Below are 25,303 nucleotides of genomic sequence, written 5' to 3'. Positions count from 1 at the left end.
AGCATCTCTGAGTAAGCTACACAGAGCTGCAAGTGAAAATTAAAAATTGGAAATGGTTCAGCTCGGGAGAGGACACAGGACAGAAATCCCCTTGCTGTGACAGACGGACACTTCACCTGTGAGCAGGTAGCAATTTGAGCATCTACGGAATGAAATTCATCCATAGCTAGTTGCTCTTTCCCTGTTATTGAAGGTGAAACTCTACAGCCTGGATGGTTCTTCCAGAGGGATTTCGGTTCCCGTCTCTCAGTGTAAGAGGAGGTGACGCTGCAGCGTGTATTAGCACGAGAAATACTTTACGGCCTGAATTGTCTACGTCTTTCTACTTCATCTCTCTTTGTGGTATTTTAAACCAAACTCCACAAAAGCTCCTTAAAGGTCTCATTTGTATGTGCAGATCAAAGGCAAAATAATTATTTTAGATGCTTCCATTGTAGAGATTTTTTTAATGTGGTTATCCATCAAATGATTCTTAATCTCTAAATGTAATTTAAATACAGCTATATCTGGTTAATCCAATCAATTTAAAAAGGGCTGTTCTTGTTAGATTAAGAAAAAACTCCAGGACTGGCTCATCAGTGATACCCGTACGATGTGAGACTGGTTACTGGCTAAATGTGCTAGACAGAGAGACAGCCGTATAAATCCTGCTGGATTAACCAGACTCGACTGTATCTAAAAATAAGTGCTACCCATAAAACTGCTAGAACATGACAAGACAAAATTCTCATAAAAATATAGCCAGTGATCACTGCAAATATATCCCTAGTGAGTTAGGAAGGTGCATCGCTATAAGGTAGACCCGGTGAGTGAAAATCTGCTGGACTGCATTTAAATAAAACATATGTTCTGTGCACAAATAAGAAACAAAGACCATGCTGTTGATATACTGTTTTTTAAATCTATCTTTGGCCCTCAGGGGTCTATGATAAGTCCATAGCTGAAAACCAATTTCAGGTATGATGAGATTAACCAGGTGCATTAATTATCTGATGGCAAAAGAATTTAAGGGCAAACAAAAAGGCACTATATTATATATTTTCTCTCTGCACTAGGACTGATCCTGAAAGATCAGCCTCCTATTTTGTTCTAAAAGTCTTTAGCTGGAAACTTACAGGAGTTTAAGGAAGCCGGCATGTTGCAGGATTGTATCTATTATGCCTAAATCAGTTTATATATAAATATAGTGGGTTTAGTTCTCATTTACACTGACAGATAATGTAGCAAGACCTTGATGTGAATGGGAATCAGGTTCTTGACTGCCCCAATTCAGCCAAGCACTTAAGTGTGTGTTTAATGCAAGTATGTGTGTGGTCCAATAGACTCCAAATTAAGCATGCGCTTACATATTCTGCTGAGCGAGAACCAATGCTTGACAAAGATATATATTTCATTTATGGGTCTCTGTTAAACAAAATTAAGCAGACGTAAGTGCAAAAGTAAGAATATAATACTCACTTCTTGGCTCCCTTGGCCCATCCACTGTAACCTTTATAGCTCTGTGGTATGTAGCGACTTGGGGGGGATTTGTCAGGACAGTTATTGTCAAAGTAAAGCTCTTCCCTACAAAGCAAAAAGAAACAACAAGGAATGAGTGATTACAACATGAAAACAGTCACACGCATGTTCAGTAAAGAATCGGAGACGTTTAAAATTATTCCCTGTCGTTACCACAATCGTGAAAATTAAAAACATAACTGACCATAGGAGTTTTCCTCCCCTTCAGTTTTACTCTATGTCAAGAATATGTCCATGTGTTGACAATCTAAATGTTCCTTATTTAATAATGGGTCATCATACAATGACAGAACAAAAGTGATTCACTGCTGAGGACAAGTCAAATTCTTTGCTGTATTGAAAGTGGTGTAAATCCAAAGCGAGTCAGATAATTTAAAAATTTACTCCAGTTTTGCAGCTGTGTGACAGAGAGCAGAATGTGGCCATATGTTATTTACTTCACAGTTTTATCATTTCATTTGTTTGACTTGACTACAATAAGATGAGGAAAGAATATATTTTCCTTCTGGGAGTCATTTGAACGGGGAATCAGTGTCTCCTGTCCTTCGTATGCCAGGGGTAATATGATGATATCATTATTACTGGAACAGATTTTTTTCCCTACATATATTCCACCTATGAAACACTAAGAAACCCCTCAGCTTTCCTGTGAGGGTGAGCAACTGCTTTGTGCACGTACGTTGCTATCATAAGTCTGCATCTTTTATTTCGAGTTCACGCGGAGATTGCGCAAGATCATCCGGAGCCTTTCGCTGAATGAAAAACGTTAAAGAAAGAGAAATAAATAAAGGGAGCTGCCTGCGTCTGAGCGCACATTCTCACAAGTCCCTGGCCCCCGTTCGGGAGACTCACTGACAGTTGTAATCTGTTAGATATGCAACGGTTAGTCACGTCAGATAGTCAAAACTGAAAACTGTTTCAAGACAGGAAAAGGTGGGCGTACAACAGTGACTCAATAAAACAGTCAGCAATCTTCGGCCTTCGTGCTCATTTAAGCTGCTGCTTTACCAGACGCTTAAAACTCTCTTTTTTTCTTTCCCTTTCCCCCCACTCCCTGTGTGTATACGTGCATTTTTGTCACTGGGGCTTTTCCTCTTGCTGAACTCTGAAGGCTTTCAATCAAGAAGCAAATCTTAAACGATATGTAACAGTGCAAACTTCATGCAGGTTTTTTTTTTCCAAGCTTAATATAGAACAGCTTATATATAAGGCATAATATAGAACAGAGCTTTGGCTGTCAAATCTAGTAATAGGACTTTCTTTCTGCTCCAAGTCGTATATCCCCCAAACCTGCCTGAGACACGCATCATTTATTATCAGGAGTGCAACTTCAAACTGTCTAGGCTATATTTTTCACTAACTAGAATGTGACAGGGACTTTTTTTTAAGGAAATATAACTGTCATTTAGAGTAAAATGGTTTTCCAGGTGTCGCTGCGCTCCAGCTGTGCCCACCTCTCTGAGAGATGCAGGTTGGAGGGGATTTCAAGACCCTGGCAAAGGTGCCAAAACTTCAGGAGGCTGAATTCTGCCTCAGTGACCATGCACGGATGAAGGTGGTTTTCCCTGGAAAAACTGATTCTTTCACAGATCTTTCAATAATGATCACTGCAGGAGGAGTCAGGTGCATGTAGGACGTCCAGTCTCTGTCCGATCCTGCCCATACACCATCCCCAGAGGTAAATTGTGTGTCCTGCCAGCATCAGCGTGTGCGTAGGTGACCGTCAGACACACAGCGACAGCCCTGATGAAGCACATGTTACCTACACACCTGCTTGTTTAGGGCCGAAAATGCCCATGCCTTTTATCCCTCCCCAAGTAGGAATTCAGGCTATTGCTTGGATCCATATAAATTCGCCCGGGGCAGGTTTAAGGCCTCCTTCAGTGCCAGCCTATCATGTCAAAACGTTCTGGCTATGAAATTGTGTGATGACACCATTCAGACCACAGACACACATATGAAACGGGCAGATTGCTGGTAACAAAGATACTAAAGGGATTTTCCATGTACCTTTGAATGAAGAATTTGGCTTTCCAGTGCTACCATTCTATTTACATGCCAAATCAGTACAAAAGTCTATCATGACTAAAAAATAACCCGACAAAATATACTGCTTGTAAGACCCTGTTAAATCAAGTCTGCGAGATTTTCTGCACTAAATATATCTCAAGAGCATACAATAAAAATGCACTCGGTATAGAGATATGTTTCGACCGCGCCTGTGAGCACTTTGAAATTATCACCTCAAACAGCCTAAGCCAAACAAGTAAGCAGCTGATCTGTAAGGGAAACTGGTTTTGTACCCTAACTGGGACTCTACCAAACCGAAGCATTAATGCAGTACCATCGATGAAGCCCCACGGTGCTCAGCAAACACCACATCACTTCGTCGCGGGGCCCTCAGGCTCCAGAGCTTTCAAGAGATGATTTACATATTACAGGATTAAGAACAAAATACATTTTTAAGGTCCTCTGTTTCAGTGATGCTTATGCCTTTTGCAGGTATTTCACAGATATCCCTCCTCAGCTACGAAATCCTTTAATGCACTTTTTATCGCCTTTCTTTATTGCCCTTAGTCATTTCAACTATCCACTTTTAGAGGCTAAAGACTAATTGTCGTCCTCTTTTATTAAATTCCCCAGCCAAGCAGTCATCTGGCACTATTGCTTTGGTGTGTCTAAACTGTGCATTCTTTGTTATTCACACATATGAGCTGACATAGGATGAGATGGACGTATGCTGAAGCACAAGGAAAACCCCAGAAATTCACTTGAAAGGAGACTCGGCAGCTTGTGCGTGTTGCATATTTTTTCAGTTAGATGCTAATGTGATTAAAGTATCAGGACACAACAAAATTAAGGTTATGATCCTTTGCTTATTGAAGACAGGAATTCTTTCTTCTCTGCGCTGTGGATCGGGGCTTGTAAAAGTGAGCTACCACCTCGAAACCACACACAAACAACTTCTGCATTCACATAAAGCGGCCCGGTTACTTATTCTGATGAATCCAGAAAAGGTGCTTAAGAGAAATTATGCAAACAAAAACGTGAAGCTTCTGTCAGCAGCATGAATATGTATAAAAATCAAGTTTCTCCATTGAGCCATGGGAAGCAGAAAAAACGTGGGAGAGGAGGTGAAGTGGCAAGCTGATGATTCAGACTTCACAATCAAATTTAGAGATACAGAGATCAAAGAGCGAGCTGTTTAGAAAGATGTAAATCTAAAGTCATGAACAGGTGTGGATTAGTTTCTTGCCACCAAAAAATGATTTCTTTATCACTTTATTTTTCCTGTTGTGCTTCAAGACCTGTACCTACCGATATTTGTATATGTAGGGAGCTTTCTCACTTCTGCTTGCAACTACTGCTTTCTTTCCCTGCTATTTTGAGCAGAGTTCTAAAAATCTATCATTAATGATAACTCCTTCTCTCCCTCTCTCTGTCTCTCTCTCTCCTCTCTGTTCTAAGTCTGGGAGACAAGTCTGGACCAATTTCTCCATCCTGCCTCTGGCAGCAGAATGCAGCATTTCAGATCCTCCACCGAGTCCCGGCTGCTTCAAAGGAAAAACCCTACTTTCTTCCGTTAAGATCATAAGGAATATAGGGGGAGGGGGTCAGCTCTGTTTGGACATAATTACACTTCATCAAAAGAAGCTTTCTTCATCTTCCATGCGTGAAAAGTCTGCAAGCAGTTAAGTCTGTCTTTTTTCTTCCTTTTTTTTTTTTTTTAAATATAAAAATTGCTATTTGGGAAACAAGCCAAAACTCAGAAAGCCAATATAGTAAAACAGTGCACACCCTTTGTTTTTCTTTGAAGTCTCTTAAATAAATATGTCGAGGGTTTGAAAAGTACACTATCGCTTTTCCATAGATTCTGCCCCGATTGATCAGAGAAAAAGTCTATTCCAAGTCTGCGAGACACAAATATAAATTAAACTACTGGAACCAAATTTTAGGAGGTTTGTGTTTGTATGTGCCTGTAGCCGCATCTACAGAGGCTTTAGGCCCTCTGTTTCATTTCCTATGCTTTAATAAAAAGTATATATCATAGGTTTCAAATGAAATTCACAGATCAGAAGCAGTACATCACATTCCAGTTCTTTTTCAGCACTACTGAAAGGCTGATACGCTCCTGAACTTTTACTGTAAGGCAGCAGTAGTGATGGAGCCAGAGAACTTTCAAACCTAATCCATCAGCAGAATAACAAAGCAGACTGTCTTTTTTAAAGAAAGCGAGACAAATGGAAGAGAAAGGTAACACCTTATCCAAAAGGGCAATGAACTCTGTATCACGTTACTTTTGCAATAGATATTCTGTATTTCAAGTTACTCTTTATTATTGATACTTTTCAAGTTGTGAAAATGATAAAGAGAATCGTTGGTCAGGTCGCTAAGATAAAAAATAGCCACTGTAAGCCACGCTTATGGAATCACTTTCACAAAGCACTTGTAAAAGTGTGTCGACTGATTTAGACTATCTAGGCCTCTGTCATATGTTTATATTTTTTTTGGACAAATACTCTTACCTTCCTTAAGATGAATTATAACTGCTTTTTAAAGAATAATACTGTAAAATTAGCTTTATCACTAATTTCCCAACACAGTTTTCAGCTTTTATGGCTTTGTTTTGTCCCATGCAGCGCTAGATTAAGAAATGAATAATTACTCCAAATACAGAGAGGAAAAATATGCAGGTTGAAGCACTGACTGATGGAACAAACCCCTCGGAAGATTCCTGCAGCAAAAACTGAAGTGCCAGCTTCCTTCAATCTATCTTTTCAATCATTAGCTTAAATTTGAAAGCGGCTACAAGAGGAATTCTTGCAAACTTGTGATGATTACAGAGGCTTTCTATGAGTGCAGTGCAGTTTCCAGATTATAGGAAAGCTCCTAAACAGATGGAAGACAATGACAGCAGTAAAAAAAAAATAATTGAAAGTTACCCTGTCATTTAAAGTAAAGGTTATATTTAGTTCAAGCTCAAGCTTACCAGCAATTCATAAAAAGTCAACCAGTTTACTAAAAAGAAAAGTGCGGCTTATTTTCGCAGGTCATATGCAGTTTGATTGTAAAGGGCAGGGAAGCCACTAGAAAGCTTTCCACCAATAGCTGAAAGCCTTTAAAGATCTAAGTCCTTAAAGAACATAACGTATAGCACATGTGATATGCAAAATCCCCTTAATTATAGGTCGTCTACAACGACTTCAGAAGCAGCTCTGCTGCTAAAGGGAATTCTCTGTGGCCTTAGATACACTTGCTGACTCCACGTAACCCAGATCACAAATACCCCCATTTCCTTCTACCTCTGCTGGGTGATTAAAACAGGGAAGCAGGTCTTCCGTGAGTCATTTCTCAAAACCCCCATCTCATAAAAACGTGCAGAGACGGAAGGAGTCAGAAAAACTTGAGAAGCTCTTCACTTAGTTTGCACTTAGTTTGCAAACAAAATGTGCTCATCTCCCCAAATGTGAGGCCGCCAGCAATGACTCTACAGACTGATGGGTATTTCATTGGAAAGTTTAACATCTAGACATCGTTTTTACGTCATTATGAACACGTAAAATGCAGCAACCTACCTCGTCCACTTCTGCCCACAAATCGCAAGTCATTAAATCTGGCAACCTGGTTCTTCATCACAGCAGAAGCGTTTCGCAGCTCCGCAGAGTAGTTCTCATCATTCCCAGCCATGACAGTGACCACCGTCCCATCGGGCACTTCTCCTAAGGCCACCACCTGCGAAAAACAGAAGACAACCACAACTCGTGAAGAGACACGTTGAAAACGCGTGTCCCCGTCCCAGCTTCGCGGGCGGCCATGCTCGTGACAAAGCTCTGCGGCAGCTCCTCCAGCCCGCTGTGGTGAGGAGTCATGTATTAGCTGAATGCAGAACAAAGTCCCACATCAAACAAAGAAACATCTTGTATTGTCTCCCTTACTCAGAGCCTAATAGGGAGTTTCTTCTTTATTGCATTTCTTCAGAAACATTCAACGGCCTTACGCAGAGTGTATGGTTTAATGCTTCCTAAAGGCCAACTTTGCTCGTAGCAACCAGCGAGCAGCTAGAAAACATGAGGCATGGCTCGTATCCATAAATTATACACGGGAGAGCATTTAAATGGAAAGTTAGAAACTCCTATTAGCAGCCTCATCACTCACATTTGGTTCTATAATGCTTCTGTGCTGGTTGCACCCACCTCTCTGACCCCAGAGCTCCTCAGACTTCAAGCTAAAGAGAAATCCCCATCTACCCATCCCAGGAGGGGCACCGGGGGCATCATCAAAGTTCTCCACCCAACACGCTGCTGCGATGGAGCACGTTACGGCTGGAATTCCAGCTCTTCAGATGCGATATAAAACAAAGGCTGGATTTCCTCGCAGGCATGTAAATTTTCATAGCGCTCGCAAGAGTCGCATGTGGTTAGCGCTGATGCCTCCCTCAAATTCCAGGATGGGTGAACAGAAGATATCAAAGTATTTCTTACGTTTCAGCTAGCTGATAGTCTCACTTTTATGCTTCAGTGGTTGTATAGCGCTCCAACATCTGATTAGATAAATACCACAGAGCAGACAGCTACCGTCTTCTAACTTGAAAACACCAGGGGTACCTACAGCGTTAAAGCACTGCGACTTTTTAAAGTAAAAATAAACAGGAATACTAAGTTACTGCGAAGAAAACGTGCATGTTTCTTCATATGGTGTAAAAAAGTCCACAAAGGTAGAAAAAAGAAAATAATATTATTTTGTCCGATTTTCTAATACTGATGCTGGAAATAAATTTACTAAAAAACAAAACCCAAGAGATTCAGAAATATTGCATGGCTGAGCTTGAACTTGAAAAATAGACAATCTTGAGATACAAAGTTTCCCTTACAGTTTCTACCAGTTTACATGGCCAGATAGGACTTTTTATATCATTCAGAGTAATTTATCCTGTCTCCTGAAATATATAGTACATTTTGTCATAAGCCCTGCTTGAAATGTCTTGCCCATAAACGGTCCTGTCTGAAACTAATAATTGCAGGTTGCACTGTAATACTAATTAAGTGGAAAGAATAAGAAATTCTGAATATATAGGGAGAGCATTATGTGGCCCAGTGCACTGTACAATGTTTCTCTAAAACAACAAAAACTAATGACAAAGGTATAAAAAACCAGAAAATATTTAAATTAGAGTATATTACTGAAAATTATAGCTCATCTTATTTAAAAGAAATATTGAAGAGAAAGAAGAGAGCAAAGCTGTAATGCTGTATAAACGATCTACCCTGGTGCTTCTTTCTTTTTCCATAGAACACTGGGTAGTACCACCCAAAACTGAAACCTGGGTTTTGCCACAGAACACTGTGAGGTCTGTCTTTCAAGCAAAGATTTTACCTTGAAGTGATATGAACGTCCCTGAACATAAAAACACAGGAACTACCGTTGCGGATAAGATCTGAGGTCCCCTTAGCTCACTAACAGCAACCAGGTCTGACGGCTTCAAAGCAAGGTGTCAGGAATAATAAATAATAATCAAATAGCAAATAATAATCTGATGAACAGATTATAGAGATGACTCTAACCCTTAATAAATAGAGATTGGCTTGAAATCTAAAGGATGGAGCTTGAGACAACTTATAAAACACCCCCCAGTTGGCAGCAGAAGATGTTAACTCTGGGCAGTCTTGCCACGCACATCAGCATCCAGGGGAGTTGCAACCTCTGCTTTTTATATCTTGTGAAACAACAGCAAAAGAAATCACATAAACTCTAGAAATGCAAAGAAACCGAGGGCACGGGAGGAAGTGTGAGGGGCCTCGGCAGAGGGAGCGGAGTGACGGCAGCCCCGGCTCACCTCTTTCCCTCCAGGTAACCAGAGCTCAGCAACGGCATCACCTCCATGTCTCGACCCTGTCTCCCGAACATGGGTATAGCTAGTGACACCCGGGCAGGAGGGAGCAAAACCTCTTAAAAGGTTCCCCCCTGTCGCTTTTCAGAGCTTTCCTCCCTACCCTTTTCACTCAGTGCTGTCAGTTTAATTCGGCAGCTCAGACATCAGCCCAAAACCGCACGTGCGGCCGCGGGAGGCGCGGGGTTGATGGCACTTCATCGAGAACTGCAGAATTACTGAAAAGCACGGGCTTTGGAGGCGGCAGGATGCAATATTGCTATTTGTCTCATTAGGAGAAGACTGAAGGACAGGACAAACTGAAATCAGAGGTGAAAAACAAAACTTTGGCTGATAAAGTCCTACTATATGGAAAGGCCCCCTGCTATGCAAGAAGAGTATAAAACGCTTGTTCTTTTCATACTTCGTCCCCATGAAATATCAGAAGACTATTGCACACATGTATAATAGCACTGGTTATAAAAAGCTTTGCAAAACAACTTTGAAACCTGGAGAACACACCGTTCTGAGAATTTTTAAAAGTAACTTTACATAGTGAAAGACTGTTGCCATACGCCTTGACTTGTTAATTCTGTGCAGTGTATCAATCAAAAATTACTTAAATATTCTTAGAAAGAAGCTTGTAAGTGCACTGTGAAATGAATAAGTACTGCATTAAAAAATAAAGATTTAAAAAGTAGCTACAGTGCACATTCCTCACCTCTTCTTCAAACTATTTCAAAATCTTTATTTTCCTTATTAAACTACCTACGCGTTTTGGTGATTAAAGGTAGATTTTGCTTTTGTTTTTAGCAAAAGCTCAAGAAGGTACACAAAGTCAGATGAAGCCACAAAATAAAACCAAACCGATTCTTTACAAGTTGAAAATAACTATGTGTTTTTTGCATAACACAATTCTCATCTGGTTAGGCAACCTGTTTGCCCAGTTTCGGTCCAGTGGGATTTGAACTGGCCAAAGTATGTACCCTAAAGACGGAAGTTAAGAGCGTGAGGCAAACCTGCTATACGACAGCGGGTACTAAGACTTTCTGCAATGTACAATGCTTGTTGAGAAAAGAAAAAAGCTAGTGTACATGCTAAATAGCTCCTCTCAAACATTGCTATCTCCCAGTTCAACAACTTTTCTTGCAAAACACTGAATTCAAACAGCCTCTGCATGTCAAATCTTCCGTATTGAGAATGCCTTTTCCAGAGATTGCCAAAAGAGCATCTGATACCATTAAAAATATTTTAATGTTCTGTAACTTAAAACAGAATAACCCATTTGCGCTGCTTTTTCTTTCGAAATATACATCTGGGCTGATAATTTATACAGCAGGTTTCAGCTTGAAGCTATTTAAAAAACAGCCGAGTTATAAACTCCGAAAGTTGGGGTTTGGAGTGGAAATGCTGACAGACCCTTAACTACTGCGGTGCTACTGGGGAGAGGTTTTAGACATCACGTCCCTCTTTTTCTCCCTGCCTTTAGGTCCACTAAGGCTCTTTGCTTCTATCAGCATCATATAGAAGTCACTTGTAACATCTAACGTGGCAATTTGGGTCTTCATGACTTTCAGTGAAAACTCTCCAGACAGACACATAAACAGAGGGTCAAAATCTGACCACATTAAGTCCTGCTGGCTATTAAGAAGTGAATATGATTTGGGCCCAGGTGCACAATACCTATTTATTTCATGCTAGAATATCACTACATAGTTAAAGCTATGTTAATAGGTACATGTGTAATACTCTTCCCCTCAAAACCAGTTTGCATTAACAATCTTACTAGTTAGTACACCCAACACAGACTCCCTCCCCAGTGCGTGTTAATATTAATACTTAAAATTCAAATCTAATACTAAACCGACATTCAAAAAATTATAATCCAGCCCAGCAGTGTTCATAACATACTTCGTCTCCTCCATATGATTTATATCTGTTGTGCTGTTTAAAAAAACTTAAAACAGTGCTATATCCAGAGTACTTTTTAACTAGAGATCTCTGCGAGAGAATTATGACACACTTAACACACCACTCAAAACATTAGCATCAACATAATATTTATTGCTAATAAAACTTCAAAAAGTGTGTTTTCTGTGAGCTATTTTACTTTCAAGTTATTGTTTGGCTGAGATTTCTGTAGCCCAAATCTGTCTTTTTTTTTCTTTTTCAGAGATAATTCCCATTCTGTTATATCACAGGCGAGTGTTTCACTGTATGATAACAGCAGCTTCTTTGGTCTAGAAGTACTGAGAGCTGCACGCAAGTTACATTTGAAGAATGAAATACATTTTTTTAAGTGGTCAAAATTATTATAGCTCAGTTTCAAATTCGTCCACCGGTAAATAAGTGTGTGTATAACGTCTAGGTTTGAAAAAGTATGCATTGCATACTGCGTGTGAAAACACAGATGCACCCACAGCGGAAGGCAGCAAGGGGCAATGCATCCTCCTGATGCGTCAGTAAATTGGTCATATCTATACCTCCCTGTCAGCAATCAACTATAGGACACAAATATATGGCATGTTTATATATAGATAGATAGATAGATGATAGATATGAATACAAAAAGATTGGGAAAGGCTCTAAAGCTTTTTCTATCCTTTTATCATTCTCATTGCAATGATACTCTAAATACTTTAATATTTAGTTTAGATCTTTCCCTTATTCTAATGAACTGCAACCGCATCCTTTGAATTGCTGTGAGGTAGGAGAAGGCTCAGACGTTTCAAAAGAAAACAGCAGCGCGAGCACGATAATCTACGGGCTCTCACGTCCCTTCTATAAAGAGCAACTATAATACCAACTTAATCCAACGCTCAATTAAATTATAATCACAATTGTCTGAAAGCTCCTCCTCCTTACCCCGCAGCCCCTGTGAATCAGAACCGCTGTGACCCACACCTAGAGCCTTGGAGTGCTACACCGAGCCACGAAAACAACAGACACCCCATTTTTCTGCCACTTCTACTTAGTCTGACCACGGTGACCCGCACGGCCCCGGGCAAAGGGTTCCTCTGCAGCTCCAGGCTCCCCAGGCTGCCTCCCCCACACAAAAGCACTTAAGTCAACTCTAATCCACACTCCTATTACATTTTTGAAGCAAAGATTCATCTCTACCACCAGTCATTTTAACACCAGCTCATTTAACCACTTCTACTAACTTTTCCCGGATAAACGGCCATGATAACACAGCTAGCAATATGGGAACACTAGAGCGAGGAAACTTTCTGGAAACGCGCTGGGTGAGAGTGTTTCCAAACTCTTCTACCTTCTGAGCGATTTCCAAGTGCTTTATTTTTCACACAGTTGGGTGTGGGAGCAATGAGCCCACCACAGGACCACCCCATCCTGGCCCCAACCCCACACCCCGCTCAAGAAGGTGTCCTGGGACCCCCGAGCCATCACACACTCTCTACCAAAGGAGCGACAAGTCCAAGAGGAACGCTTTCAAATCTTGCAAGGGGAGGAAAGGGGCTCACTTGAAAGCATGTAATTATTTTAAAAAATCTTTTCCTCTCATTAGCACACCATGGGGATGCAGACAGAAAAGTAAAAGCAGCATTCTCAGTGCAGACTGCGGTGGTATTTATAATTTAAACGTGCAAGCCCCACCAACAAGAGCATCTTTTGGCCAGACACTTCCTCGCTTGTCCACCAGGAGAAGCGAAAGGGTCCCGATCTCCCCCCCCCAAAAGCCCTGTCCCCCTTTTCCAGCCTCATCCCAGCCCAGATTGACTCTGGGGTAAGGGGTCAAAGCCCCGATTCCCCCACTCCCACATCAGCACCCACAGCTTGACCCCGGTACCCCAGCACGCTTCAAAACCACCCCAAATCTTCCAGTCCTACCCCCGGGAGCAGGGAGGGAGGCAGGGGCACCCCCGAGGGTGAGGTATGAGGTTTCTCAGTGAGGGCGTACAACACACATATACTTTGTACCCCCCGCAATGAGCTCTGGCTGATGACTTTCCTCCCCTTTCCTCACGGAGGGAAAGCGTCAAATCCCAAGAGAGGGGTCTGTGGGGAGGAGGGAGTTTCTCTGGGGAAGCTGCTGGGGGGATGTACAGGGTGCCCAGGAGCTGCGGGGGGGACACGCCGGCACTGCCCTGCAGGGATGGAGATAACGGGATGGCTCCCGGGGTGCAGGCGGGAGGGAGTGGGCAAGGGGGACATTTTTTAGGGGGGGAATGGAGCCGCTGCACGGATGAGGGAGGCACAGCAGGCACTGCAAGGCGGGAGGACAGAGCTGGCATTACGGGGGGTGCAGGAGGCACGGGGTGGGGGGCACAGGAGACACAGCAGGACGGAGCGGGAGCACAAGATGCTTCGCAGGACGGGGTCACGGGAGCCACTGCAGGATGGGGGGTGGTATAGGAGGTATGGGGGGGTATAGGAGGCACTGCGGGGGGTGCACAGGAGAAACTGGAGTGCGAGGGGGGGCGAGGACGCTTCTCAGAACAGATGTGGGCACAGGAAGCTCCGCAGGATGGAGGGCACAGAGGCTGGTGCGGGACGGGGGGGAAGGCACTGCAAGACGGGGGGCGGCACTGAGACACCGCAAAACGGGGGGTTTAGGAGACACAGCAGGTCGGGGACGGGATACAAAAGTCACTGCAAGACTTGGGGCGGGGGGTACAGGAGGCATTGCAGGACTGGAGAGGGGGGCACAGAAATCCTTGCAGGCTGAGTGGGGTAGAGAAGCCCCTGAGGACCGGGGGGCACAGGAAGCATTGCAGGACTAGGGGTGCAGAGAAGGCACTACAGGACTGGGGGGGCACAGGAGACACTGCAGGACTTGGGGGCAGAGAAAGTTTTGCAGGACACAGGGGGCAAAGGCGTCATTGCAGGACTGGGGGTAGCACACAAGGCACTGAAAGACTTGGGGGGGGGGGGGGGGGCACAGGAGGGATTGCAGGACTGGAGAGCGGGGCACAGACTGGGGAAGAGGCAGACAAGACCCTCCGAGCCGGGAGGGGGCACAGGAGGCATTGCAGGAGTGGGGAGGGGGCACAGAAGCTATTGCAGGATGGACGGCTGAGAAGTCCTTGCAGGACACGGGGCGCAGGAGGCACTGAAAGACATGTGGGGGTGGGGGAGCATATGAAGCATTGTAGGACTTGGGGGGCAAGGGGGGGAAGCACAGGAGGCATTGCAGGACTGGGGAGGGGGGCACAGGCGGCATCACAGGCCGGGGGGCAGAGAAGCCCCTGCGGGCCGGGAGGGAGCACAGGAGGCATTGCAGGACACGGGACACTGGAGGCTTTGAAAGACTGGGGGGGGTACGGGACACACATGAGGCATTGCAGGACTTGTGGGGGGGCGGGGGGTGCAGCACAGGAGACATTGCAGGACTGAGTGGGGGGCACAGAAGGTATTGCAAGACGGGGGGTTGATACGCCCTTGTAGGACATGGGGGACAGGAGGCGTTGAAAGACTGGGGGGGGACGTGACATACATGAGGCATTGCAGGACTTGGAGCGGGGGACAGCATTGCAGGACTGGGGATGAGGGCACAGGAGGCATTGCAGGACTGCGAAAGGGGGGAGCCCAGCCAGCACTGCAGGACTGGGGAGGGGGGCACAGGCGGCATTGCAGGACCAGGGGGGCAGAGAAGCCCCTGCGGGCCGGGGGGGCAGAGCCGGCCCTGCGGGGAGGAAGCCCGGGGCGCGGGGGGGAGGCATCCCCGGGCAGCGGCGGCTACGGGAAGGAGGGGGGGGTGGGTGTCTCACCTTGAATGCCACCGGGAGGGTCTTGTTGCAGCGCCAGTGCGAGGGCAGGACGGAGCAGAGGAAGTTGGGGCTGTCGGTGCGGACCAGCTCGGCGGGGTGGTCAGCGATGATCTCCACCATGGTGCGGTTATCGTGGGGGCGCAGCCTGGGCACGGCGGCCGCCGCTTCTTGCTGCTGTTGCTGCTGCTGTTGCTGTTGAGCTACTACGACCGGGCTGACTTCGCTCATCTTGCCGGGCTGCAGGCTGCTGGAGGGGGGGCTGAACCTCCGGCTGGTGCTGGGATCTACGGGAATACGCATCACAACAGCCACAAGTTAGCGAATTGGGGGGCGGGGGGGTTGGGGGGGGGGAGCGGTAAGGGGGATCGCTGGAGGAGGCGTGTAGTGGGGGTGGGGGTTGTAAAAAAAAAATTATATATATATAGCGAAAAAAAGGGGTGAATGAAAAAGTGGTGGGGTGAGGATAAAGGACCAAAAAAAGCAAATCGAGAAAAAAAAATAACAGGAGCGCATTAAACGCAAAAAAAAAAAAAAAAAAATCTCAGTCTGTTTTTGTTTGGTTGATTTGTTTGTTTGGGTTTGTTTTAAGAAAGATGGACGGGGCGGGGGGCGATGCCGGTCTGGGGGCGCCTGGAGCAGCGAGGAGACCAAGTCGCGCTGCTGGGTCCGGGGCTGCCCCGCTTAGCAAAGCCCGGCTGGAAGCTGCATGGTCCCGGCTTCTGCCCAGCTGCAAAACGCTGCTGCTTCTCCTCCTCCCTTCTTCCTTCCTTCTTGCACAGTCTCTCTGCTCTTTTCCCTCCTTCTAGCCACCGCTTCTTCCCTCAAGTGCTTGAGTTTCTTTCCTTCTAATTTTTTTCTTCCCCTCCCTCCCAAGTCCTCTTTTCCTTTTCGGATTTGCGAAAGGTTGTCTCGGGAGAAGGAAAACTCGCTGCTGGTTCAAGCTTCCTGGGCTGCTGCTGTTGGCGGCTGCCAGAAGAGGAGCGTTAACTCTCAAAGCCGGAGAGGGGGGGTGTTCAGGGGAACGTCCCGATTTCCTCCGATGAAATCTTCCTCCTCCAGACAGAGAAAAAGAGCAAACAAAAAAGTCTCGCTGGGACAGAGGAGCCGCTGGGCTCCCCCGCTTTATTGCCTTTGGCTTCAGGAAGCGGGAGCTCGGGAAGGGGCTTGGGAAAAGTGGCTCCTCCAGCAAAAAAAAAGGCGCTCCCGAAGCGATTTCGGCGTGGAAAAAATAAAGTGATTGGGGTTGCTGGGGTGAGGAGAGAAGTCACACGACTAATAATTAAAAGAGAGTCTTTAGCCGGTTCCTTTGAGAGGATCAGGGCTTAAGAAAAGTTGATCTTTCGGATTCCCAGGGCAAAAAAAGCGGGGAGCATAGCTGGAGAAAAAAAACGCCACCGCAAAGCACCCCTCCTTAGGCTGATTTCTAAAACATGACCAAGGAAATTCTGGGAAAAGGCAGCCTCGGTGCAGTCCGGTCCTTCTAATTAAGTCGCGGCTGGATCCAAGTCCGTTGAGTTGAACGGGCTAACAAATCTATTTTTTTTCCGCCCTTGATGAACAACAGCAGCAAAAAAAAATCATTAAAATGTCGGTTTGCTTCGGTTATTTTTCTTTCTGAAAAAAAAATCGGGTTTCAAAAAACAAAAACAAAACAACCCAAATCAACAAACTTCTTCTGGGTCCCAAGAAGCTGAGGTTGGGGAAGATGAAGGAGCCGAGGAAAAAAAAAGCGCGCCGCAGTTTTTTTTTGTCCTGAATGTGGTTTTTGGAGGCTGGGATTTCTAATGATTAGGTTTTTGTGGTTTATATATACAGGACTCTCTGGCTAAGGCGATCATTATGCTGATGAGAGTCAGCAGCACGTGGTGCTTCAGTCCTCAGACTTCTGCAGCCTTCAAAATAAATACAACAATGTGCATCCCCCGCAGGAGGAGAAACTTGGAAGTCGCTCTCACCCACGGAGAGGGGGACGCGGACAGGGAAGGGGGGGAGCAGAAGACGCTCTCCGATCTCCGCTTCTCTCCGGGTTTTTTTCCATTAACACTTTTGGGCTTGTTAAAGGAAAAAAAAAAGCATGAAAAATCTTGTTTGCAAAAGAAATAATAGTAAGAATAATCTAGTGCCAAATGGTTGGTTTGTTGGTTTTTGTTGTTTTTCTTTTCTTCGTGTTTTGTTTTTTTATTTTTTTGCTAAGTCTCCGGTAGTCTAAAGCCTAAACCATTTCCTTGAATGAATGAAAGCTATAAAACCCCCCTTAGACTATTAAGGTAAAAGGAGTCTGGTTTGTTTTCTCCCTTTAAAAAAAAAAAAAAAAAAGAAAAAAAAGAAAAAAAGAAAAAAAAAAAAAGGGCAGATCTTATTAAAAACAATTTACATACCCAATAGTAAAATAGTGTAAACGCCTACCAGCGCAGATAACAACCTATCACAACCCTCCCTCTAATTTCTAAGGCTTTACTTCGACTTGCTACTTCCACCTTCTTGTACGAAGTCGGCGCTGCGTGTGTGCTCCTTGCTCGCCGCCTGTGTGTGACTCGGGGCGGTGTGTCTGTCTGTCTGTCTCTGCTGGGGTGGGGGGGGGGGAGATTTGTCCTTTTTATGGAGCTTTTACAAACCATAAGTCCGGTTTTCCGACCCAGCAGAAAAGCCGGGTTTGTTCCGACGTGACGGCGGCCTTACGTATATTATCTCGGGGGGGAAAGGGGGTGTAGTGGGGTGCGGAGACACCCCCGGCGCTGTTTCCGCGCTCCGCGGATCATCCGCGCCCTCCGCCGGCCGGGCCGGCAGCGGCTGCGCCCCGCGCACCCCCTGGCCGCCTTTTCCTCCCTTCTCCCCCAAATTCCTGCTCCCCCATGAGCGCAACCCTCCGGCTCTGCACAGAGGGAACGCTGGGGCAGAGGCGGCCCCGGGCTCAGCGCTGCCGGTTCCGCGGGGGGTTGGAGAGAAGGAGAAGAAAAGATCTGAGTTTCGGTCACAGGGGAGAGCTCTCGCTCCGCGGTGCGGAGCCCGACCCGCCTGGACCCGCGGCGACAGCGGCTCTGCCCTTGTCCCTCCGCTTCCCCGCCTGTCCCACGGGGACATGGGGACGAACACCCCCGACCCACTGTCGCAGCACTCCATGTCCTGTTTTTATTTTTTTTAAACCCTTTCCCCCCCTTTTTTTTTTTTAACAATTTTATATATATATATTTAATTTTCCTTTTCCTGCTCCAACGCTGTGGGAAGTTTTCTATCCCGTTGTGAAAACGCAATCGCTGCGGGTAACACCGCAAACCTCTCCTGGGATTGTCCCGCTTTTCCGGCAACCATAGGGATCTTGCTTTTCCCCAAAAGTAGCCACAGGCATTTCCAAAGGACAATTACTCATCGCCTACACGGCCTAGTATATTCATAAGCCATAGTTACAATATGGAAAACATATTTTTTCATAATATAATAACCCATAGGTTCTCTTTCCCCCCCTCTATATATTCCATTAAAGCCATCCCTAAGGTAAGAAGGCAAGAGGTTGCCTTCTATCCAAATACTATATAAGCCTGACAATCGTGATTTATTTCATTTCAAACAAGAAGATACATTTCCACTTTAAATTAGTTACACTAAAAGTTTTACAGTCGCCCCTCTTCCCACTAAAATAAAATAAAAAGTTAATTAGGATAAACTGAAATAAGTTATTGGAAGCTACCAGGGTAAGGTCACTTAAAATAGTCCATGGTTATTTATAATGTCGAAATAAAACTTTCCACTGAACGCCCTAACAAAGTTTCAGGTATCTGGCGCAGCTGATTTTCAGTCTCCGTGCAAAAATATCTTTCGTCTGAACATTTACAGATTTAACAGGAACTTACTACAGCCTGGAACAGATCACAGATCTGGGCACTCGGATTTTATTTAAACAGTTATGGACAAATTAATAAAAGTCCCAGTAATGTTTATGGACCTGCATAAAAGCTGGATGGGATTTTTTAGAAATAGTAATTTATGTTATGATATATATATAATCTGGAACGTTGGCTCGGATTTGGTTGGAAGGGAGAGGCAACCCTGCTGCTCGGCTTTCCTCGGGTTTTATTTCAGAACTTCTCGGAATTTTAGCCCCGGTTGCAGAATGGGTCGTATTTTAAGATGTTAGAGAATTGCGGGAGGCGAGCGAAAAAAAATGTGCTTGCACTGCAAATCATGTCTTAACAAACACCTTCGGATCACTTTATAAAATAGGATTTTCATTAGTGCAGCTATGTTTGCTGCAATTTCAACCGTCTTCCAGCTTTTTCACTTAAACTATATTATGAATACAGCCATAATTACATTGCTTGTGGACAAAAAGGTAATGTTTTAAAGAGCACCGAGTTTGTTTACTGTTGCATTTACAAAACACGGGCCCAGCACACTCTTGCATGCTCGAGATGAAAAATAATTGTCAAATTTGAAAGATTCCAACCTGGATGATGTTCCCTAAATAAATAGTTTCAATGCCAGTTCATTGGTCTGGAATGCGCTGTAAATACAATGAATACAGAATTTATTTTGAGCTTCTCTATATATGTAAATAGCTTTTGTGAAACGGGAATAAATGAATGGGTTCAGCGGGTTTGTTATTGTACCGGATAATTTTAGTCAGAGCGACTACAGCAATGTCAGCAACTATTACTATAGTTAAGAACTTGCCAATATTCTCTTTCCAAAATCTACCTTCTCGAGGCTTTTTATTCACTCGTGAAAACGTGCATCGAGCCAAAATGTGTGAATTTAACTAAGCTTCATGCTGGAGAAGCTTTTGCCCAAATTTCCATTCATTTCAGCAGGGGCAAGATAAGCTCCAGTGTCTCTTGGCAGCGTTTTACTTTCGCTTTGGTTGTAAATTGACTGTTTGCCCAGCTATTCTTTGCTTTTTCTTAAGTATGACAAGCAGCAACTCTAGGTTTGCAGGTTATTTGCTCTGGTTATGTATTCTGTAACTACAGCATTCATACTCATGGGCTGCTGTGGTTTAACTACTGTGTCCCCGCACCAGTTTATGGCCCGGATAAAGGAAGATTCTTTGTGTCCTGAAATCAGTCAAAAGCGTTTAATATCTCAGCACAATGCACTGTTTTTTCACTTTTACAATCCCTGATACAGACATAAGCATAAAGCTTTGAAATACAGGGCAGAAAATGATTACATTAAAAAAAATAATACTAAGAATATTACTTCTTCTGCCAGTATTTTCAGTAGGAAGTGAGGACCAAGAGCTGAGACTCCTGGGTTCTGTCTCGGGATTTGATGCTCTATGACCTTGGACAAGCCTTTTAGCAAGTTTTCCTTCAGTATAAAATGGGGTATTAACTATTACCATATAACTTTTGAGAGATAAAAATCTGTTCTCAGAGCTCCAGAGCTTTGCAGGGCTCTGCATATGTAAAGCATACCAGTAACACTAAAAGCTGGTAAGAAACCTGCCATGTCGCTACTGAAAAATTGTCATCTTTTCCATGGCACGCAGCAAAACGCACATTATACAAAGTAAATAGTTACTACTTCTTTGTAATTTTTTTTTTCCTAAATGATTTATTTTCTGCTTCTCTAATAAGGATGGACTGCAAGCTTAAGTCTCGGTCCTGCCGTAGGGTTATCCCATTTCCCTCCCTGTCTGCAGCCTCTTACGCTCCGTTGCAATTGCATGTATTTCAATGAGGTTTAAAGCAGCAAATGACCATGTCATCAATGCAAAGGAAAGAAATGTGGGGCTGCTTGTCATCTTGTAAGAGTGTTTGGAAGAGAAAGTATGGCCTGTGTTTTCTGGCAGTAAAAACCTGGATGCATAGTACGATTAGAAAAATGTTTGGCCTGTTTTTTCAAGTATATGTTTTATTTTTTTTCCTTTGCAACAAGCAAACTAAAAATTAACTGTAGGAAGTCATTGGGGTCCTCATAGTTAGGGACAGACCTTTTTTTATGGCAAGCTTGACTTTGTCTTTTTCCATTAATCCTCCTCCTAACTTCTGTGTAGCTGATTTCAGAATGAAGTAAAATGATTTCAGACAAAAATCAGCAGGTTGGTTTAGAGATAAAACGCTAAAAGATGAGAGCTTTATTTTTAGTTTTTTACACCCCGCCTGCCTTGTTTCAGCATATAGAAAAGCTGCAGGAGCCAGAAGCTTCACGGTTATTTTTTCTGTTGACCTCAATGAAAACGGGTTCCCTGGACTAACTGTGGGGAAAGTGGGTGGTACAACTGTTTGCAATTAAAAAGAGCTTATACATTTGGAACCTTGCAGAGTCCCTACATTTTGCATGCTGGTTTTTAGAAGACTAATGGAAGTGCGCTCAGGCCAGATACAAGCTCCATAAAGCTCACACAGAAGATCCGACAAGATCTAAGTCAATCTTCAGTGGGAAAAGTTGCTTTTAATGCTCCCAACCACAAGCACAACACCAGATTGCTACTCTCTCAGTGTTGCAATGGTGAGGATTCCCATTGTGAATCTATTCTCAGTAGCATGAGTGTCAGAAATAATTTTTAGGCAGATTCTTTGTTAATAACAGGAGTCTTGAAGATGGAGCGATAGAAAAACACCAAGTAGTGCCAAGATTTGTTCTAAAAATAATGAAAATGTCCAACATTGAAGGAGGTGGTGCCGTCTACAGGAGTGTGATAGAAGAAGAAAGCATTTGGTAATGGCACATGTAGAATAAACATAATGGACAAGGCGAACCAACTCTTTGAGGAACTATAAAAAATAGTCTATTTTTGCCTTTTCTTTCTAGAAAATTCACTCAAATGATAAACTAAGCATAGCCAGGCCATACCAGAGGATCAAGAACATAATGACATTTACAGCATGGCACAATGTAATCCTGAAAATGCACAGCATCTCAGTCACATTTTAGCACAATATATGTGTGCCCTAAATTAGGTGCGGTTCGAAGACCTTGGGGATCAATCCCTTAGTCAACTGTTGTGGAACTGGCAGCCAAGTGACACAACATCAGTCCAGAAACACGCCGTAAGAGCAGATGACAAAACATTAGACATCACAGGAATGATTCTCTCTAGTAATAAAAGACAAAGATCTGGCAGAAAAAATATTATAGGTGAAGCTGCCAGCAGTATCTGCAGTTAAGCTCGTCTACCACAGTATAAGACCTTGTTTTCACTCATGTAATGTTGCCAATTTTTAACTGTTCAGGATGAGATTTTCAATCCTGAGTCTGCCTCAAGCTGAGTTTTTTGGAAACTTCCAGCAGAAATACTTCTGCTGCTTCTAAGATCGGCTTTAACAGAAATCACATTGTTTCACAACAGTTTAAAGTTTCTTAGAATCATCCCAGTCCCTACTTCAGAGTCGAGATGGGAAGTTTTACTATGCAGGGAGGAAAGATCAGATAAGTTCCTTTTGTTGCCCTTAACCAAAAGGATCCACCCGAACTTGGCCAAGTTAGAAGTTGCTGAATATTGTTAAGTTTTCCTTCACATGTGCTTGGTACAGAAGGGAGATGTTGGCAGCTAAATTTTGTGAAGTCTCCATAGCAGCATTGGGCTGGATCTGTAAGTCAGTCTGGTCTGACTGGGCTGCACGAGATGGTTTAGAGGAAAGGATAAGAAACCCTAGAGTCAGCAGATAGATATGGGTTCTATTCCTCCTTTCAGGGCTCATCCTAGTTAATAGTAGCTTATAAAATATGATCAGAATGACTGTCAGCAGCGCAGTTTTAAATTGTGTCTTTTAGAAGTCTATAATTCAACCATAAAAATTCCTTCCAGGCTGAAATCTGGCTTATACTCTCAGTTCAGAAGTCAAAATTCTCCATGGATTTTTTTTCTTTTTTTAAATAGTTGGTATTGAAGTAATAGAAAAGAAAAAATAGTCATGTACAAAGCCTGGACATTTCTTTCATAACACACTTCATAATTCAGTTATGATAAGTTTTAAAGTATTTGTTTCAAATGCTGGTCAGGCCCTAGAAGGAACGCAAGTAATTAAAATCTTCACCATTAACACTAGACATTCAATGTGAATAAGATTCTCTGACCTCGGGATATTAAGAGTATTATGATATTAGGAGCTTATGTGATCTAACACCCAAACCTGTTATTCTAGTTTATCTTATAAATATTAAGCTAATTTATTAAATGCATACATATTGAAAAGCAGGGGAGAAATCCTTCAGTCCTTCCATGGCAAAATTCATCATGAAGTCAAGTCACTCAAATGTTTTTCTAACTTAAGGAGAAAGACATAACCTGGAAGTATCCAGGAGGAACGAGTAAGAGGTTCTCAGAGGGGGCAAAGCAGATGCGAAATCTTTCTTGGAAGGCCACTGTAGCTCCCATAACTACCCAGCTTCTCTTTGTAGTGGAGAAGATAGAGCAGCTCTTCCCATCCTTGGAATGCTTTCAAACAGACTGTGCTTGGCACCCTGAGGTTAGCGTGATTTTTGAGTAGATAAAAGCCCGTTACATGAAAAGGCAGATCCCACCTTCTGTCTTTCTTTCCTACTTTTTTTTTCTGCTTTTTTTTTTATTCATCCTTGGTAAGAAAGCAAGAAAAGCCTTATTCTGTCTGCAGCTCCACCAATTTCAATGAGAGCCTTCGTGGAATAAGGTGCCGCTTCATGTACGTGAAGCAGAGGCAGCCTTTAGGTAACTTGCTACTCAGGTTTACTCTCCTTATCCTTTCATACTTCAATGTATAGATGCCCATCTTGCTGGAGAATATGTAAAGTTTTTCAGCTTTTCTTTTTCACTCCATTTTAAGGAGCTAGAATATTTTGTATTTTTAGGCTCAAGAAAACCACCTCCTGCTGTTTTTGACAATTGAGGAACATGGACTGAGGGCATCAGAGGAAAGCTCTATTTACTAAACATCACATGTAGATTACCACTGATAGTTTTTCTAAGGAAATTTATGACCTGTGTGAAGTAAATAAACTCCCTTTTTGGTAAGAATCTTCAAGCCAATCATTCATGCTTGCTTAGAGACCTTACTGTTCGTGTTGCTTTTATGTGGAAGGCTACAGTAAAGGGTGATGTTATGTCTAAAATAGACAGTTGGCAGCTCCAAGATTAAAAAAAGCAGCCATTTCTGACATTACTTATCATGAGATTCTTGCTAGATTATGGCACATTCACTCTGATTCAGGAAAGAAAGAAAAGATAATGACAGGACAATTATAATTCTTGTAACTAATATGTTATCTTCATGCACACACTTGCATGCTACATTTACTGGCAAGTTATGGCGTTTTACAGATCTGAAATCAACAGAGCGCTCTCAGTATGTTCAAAGCGTTTAGTAAGTCTGAAAGCTGTTTGCTCTATATCTCAGAGTAAATGAGAATGGGACAGGCAATTTTCTTCTCCTGGCTGTACTCCTACCATTGCGTCTCTTCCCTGCTCCCATTCTCCCCATTTTATGCTTTGGATCCAACAGAGACATAGCTAAGGCAATCATGAAAATTAAGTGAGAAGGAACTTTGGTAAGTGTTTGCACACCATGTTTTCAGAAATATTAAAGTGTTTCTTATGCACAAGCAACCTGGTGGCTTTCAGCGGTATCCATCCTGATTTACAGTGGTGTGAGAGGAGAACTGGGCTGTTCTTATTTAGTAAGTCTACTTACTTTAATAGATGCACACAATAAAAGTGCTTATTTTCTTTAGACCATCATATGTGAAATTATCAACACAACCTTTAGTAAATACCATGATACCTATGATACCATTCTGAATTTAAACCAAGTGTGTGCCTTTCTGAGTGATGAGCCCGTGTCCTTAACTCACCCCATTGTACTTCAGCACATGCACCACATAATGTCGCCGGGGCTTTGCCTTTTCTAGAAAAATGATCTGGTTTTGATGAGGGGTGTCAAAAATAGTTTTCCATCCTCAGATCTGCTCAAGTAGAAGGAGAAATGGCTGCCTCAGTGGTGAGGACAAGGTCAGGTGAGTTCAGTGCTCACCGTAGCAAATCACGCCTGTCAAGGGCTCAGGGGACAACTTGTCTGCGTAGGATTTGGCTCAGCATGTATAGAAGAATTTGTTACAATAGGTGTTGAACTCAGTTGACTTTGTCCACACGGGAAGAGCAGTTGTTTTCAACACCGCTCTGAGATGTGCAGAGAGTGGGAGGGCATTTTGACAACAGTTGTCAAAACCACGTCGTTTGTCTGGGGTAGGCGCACACCTGCTGAAATATCGATGCTAT

General features: G+C 43.4%; 1 protein-coding gene across 2 annotated transcripts in view; it reads right to left on the bottom strand.

The window, feature by feature from the left end:
• Positions 1-25,303, bottom strand: part of RUNX2 (RUNX family transcription factor 2) — a gene marked incomplete at both ends in the record, with an annotated part of 230,210 nt that overhangs the window by 148,319 nt on the left and 56,588 nt on the right. The window contains 3 exons of one of the 2 annotated variants that reach the window (XM_080341028.1): positions 1,459-1,563; positions 7,095-7,251; positions 15,115-15,398. In XM_080341028.1, coding sequence (XP_080197154.1) covers positions 1,459-1,563; positions 7,095-7,251; positions 15,115-15,398 — 546 coding nt within the window. Of the gene's footprint in view, positions 1-1,458; positions 1,564-7,094; positions 7,252-15,114; positions 15,415-25,303 lie in introns of those variants that run through there. The other variant, XM_080341027.1, reaches the window with a different exon arrangement.

This window comes from Nesoenas mayeri, assembly GCF_963082525.1.
Source record: "Nesoenas mayeri genome assembly, chromosome: 3".
Taxonomy (NCBI): domain Eukaryota; kingdom Metazoa; phylum Chordata; class Aves; order Columbiformes; family Columbidae; genus Nesoenas; species Nesoenas mayeri.
This window is presented reverse-complemented; position numbering and strand designations above follow the sequence as displayed.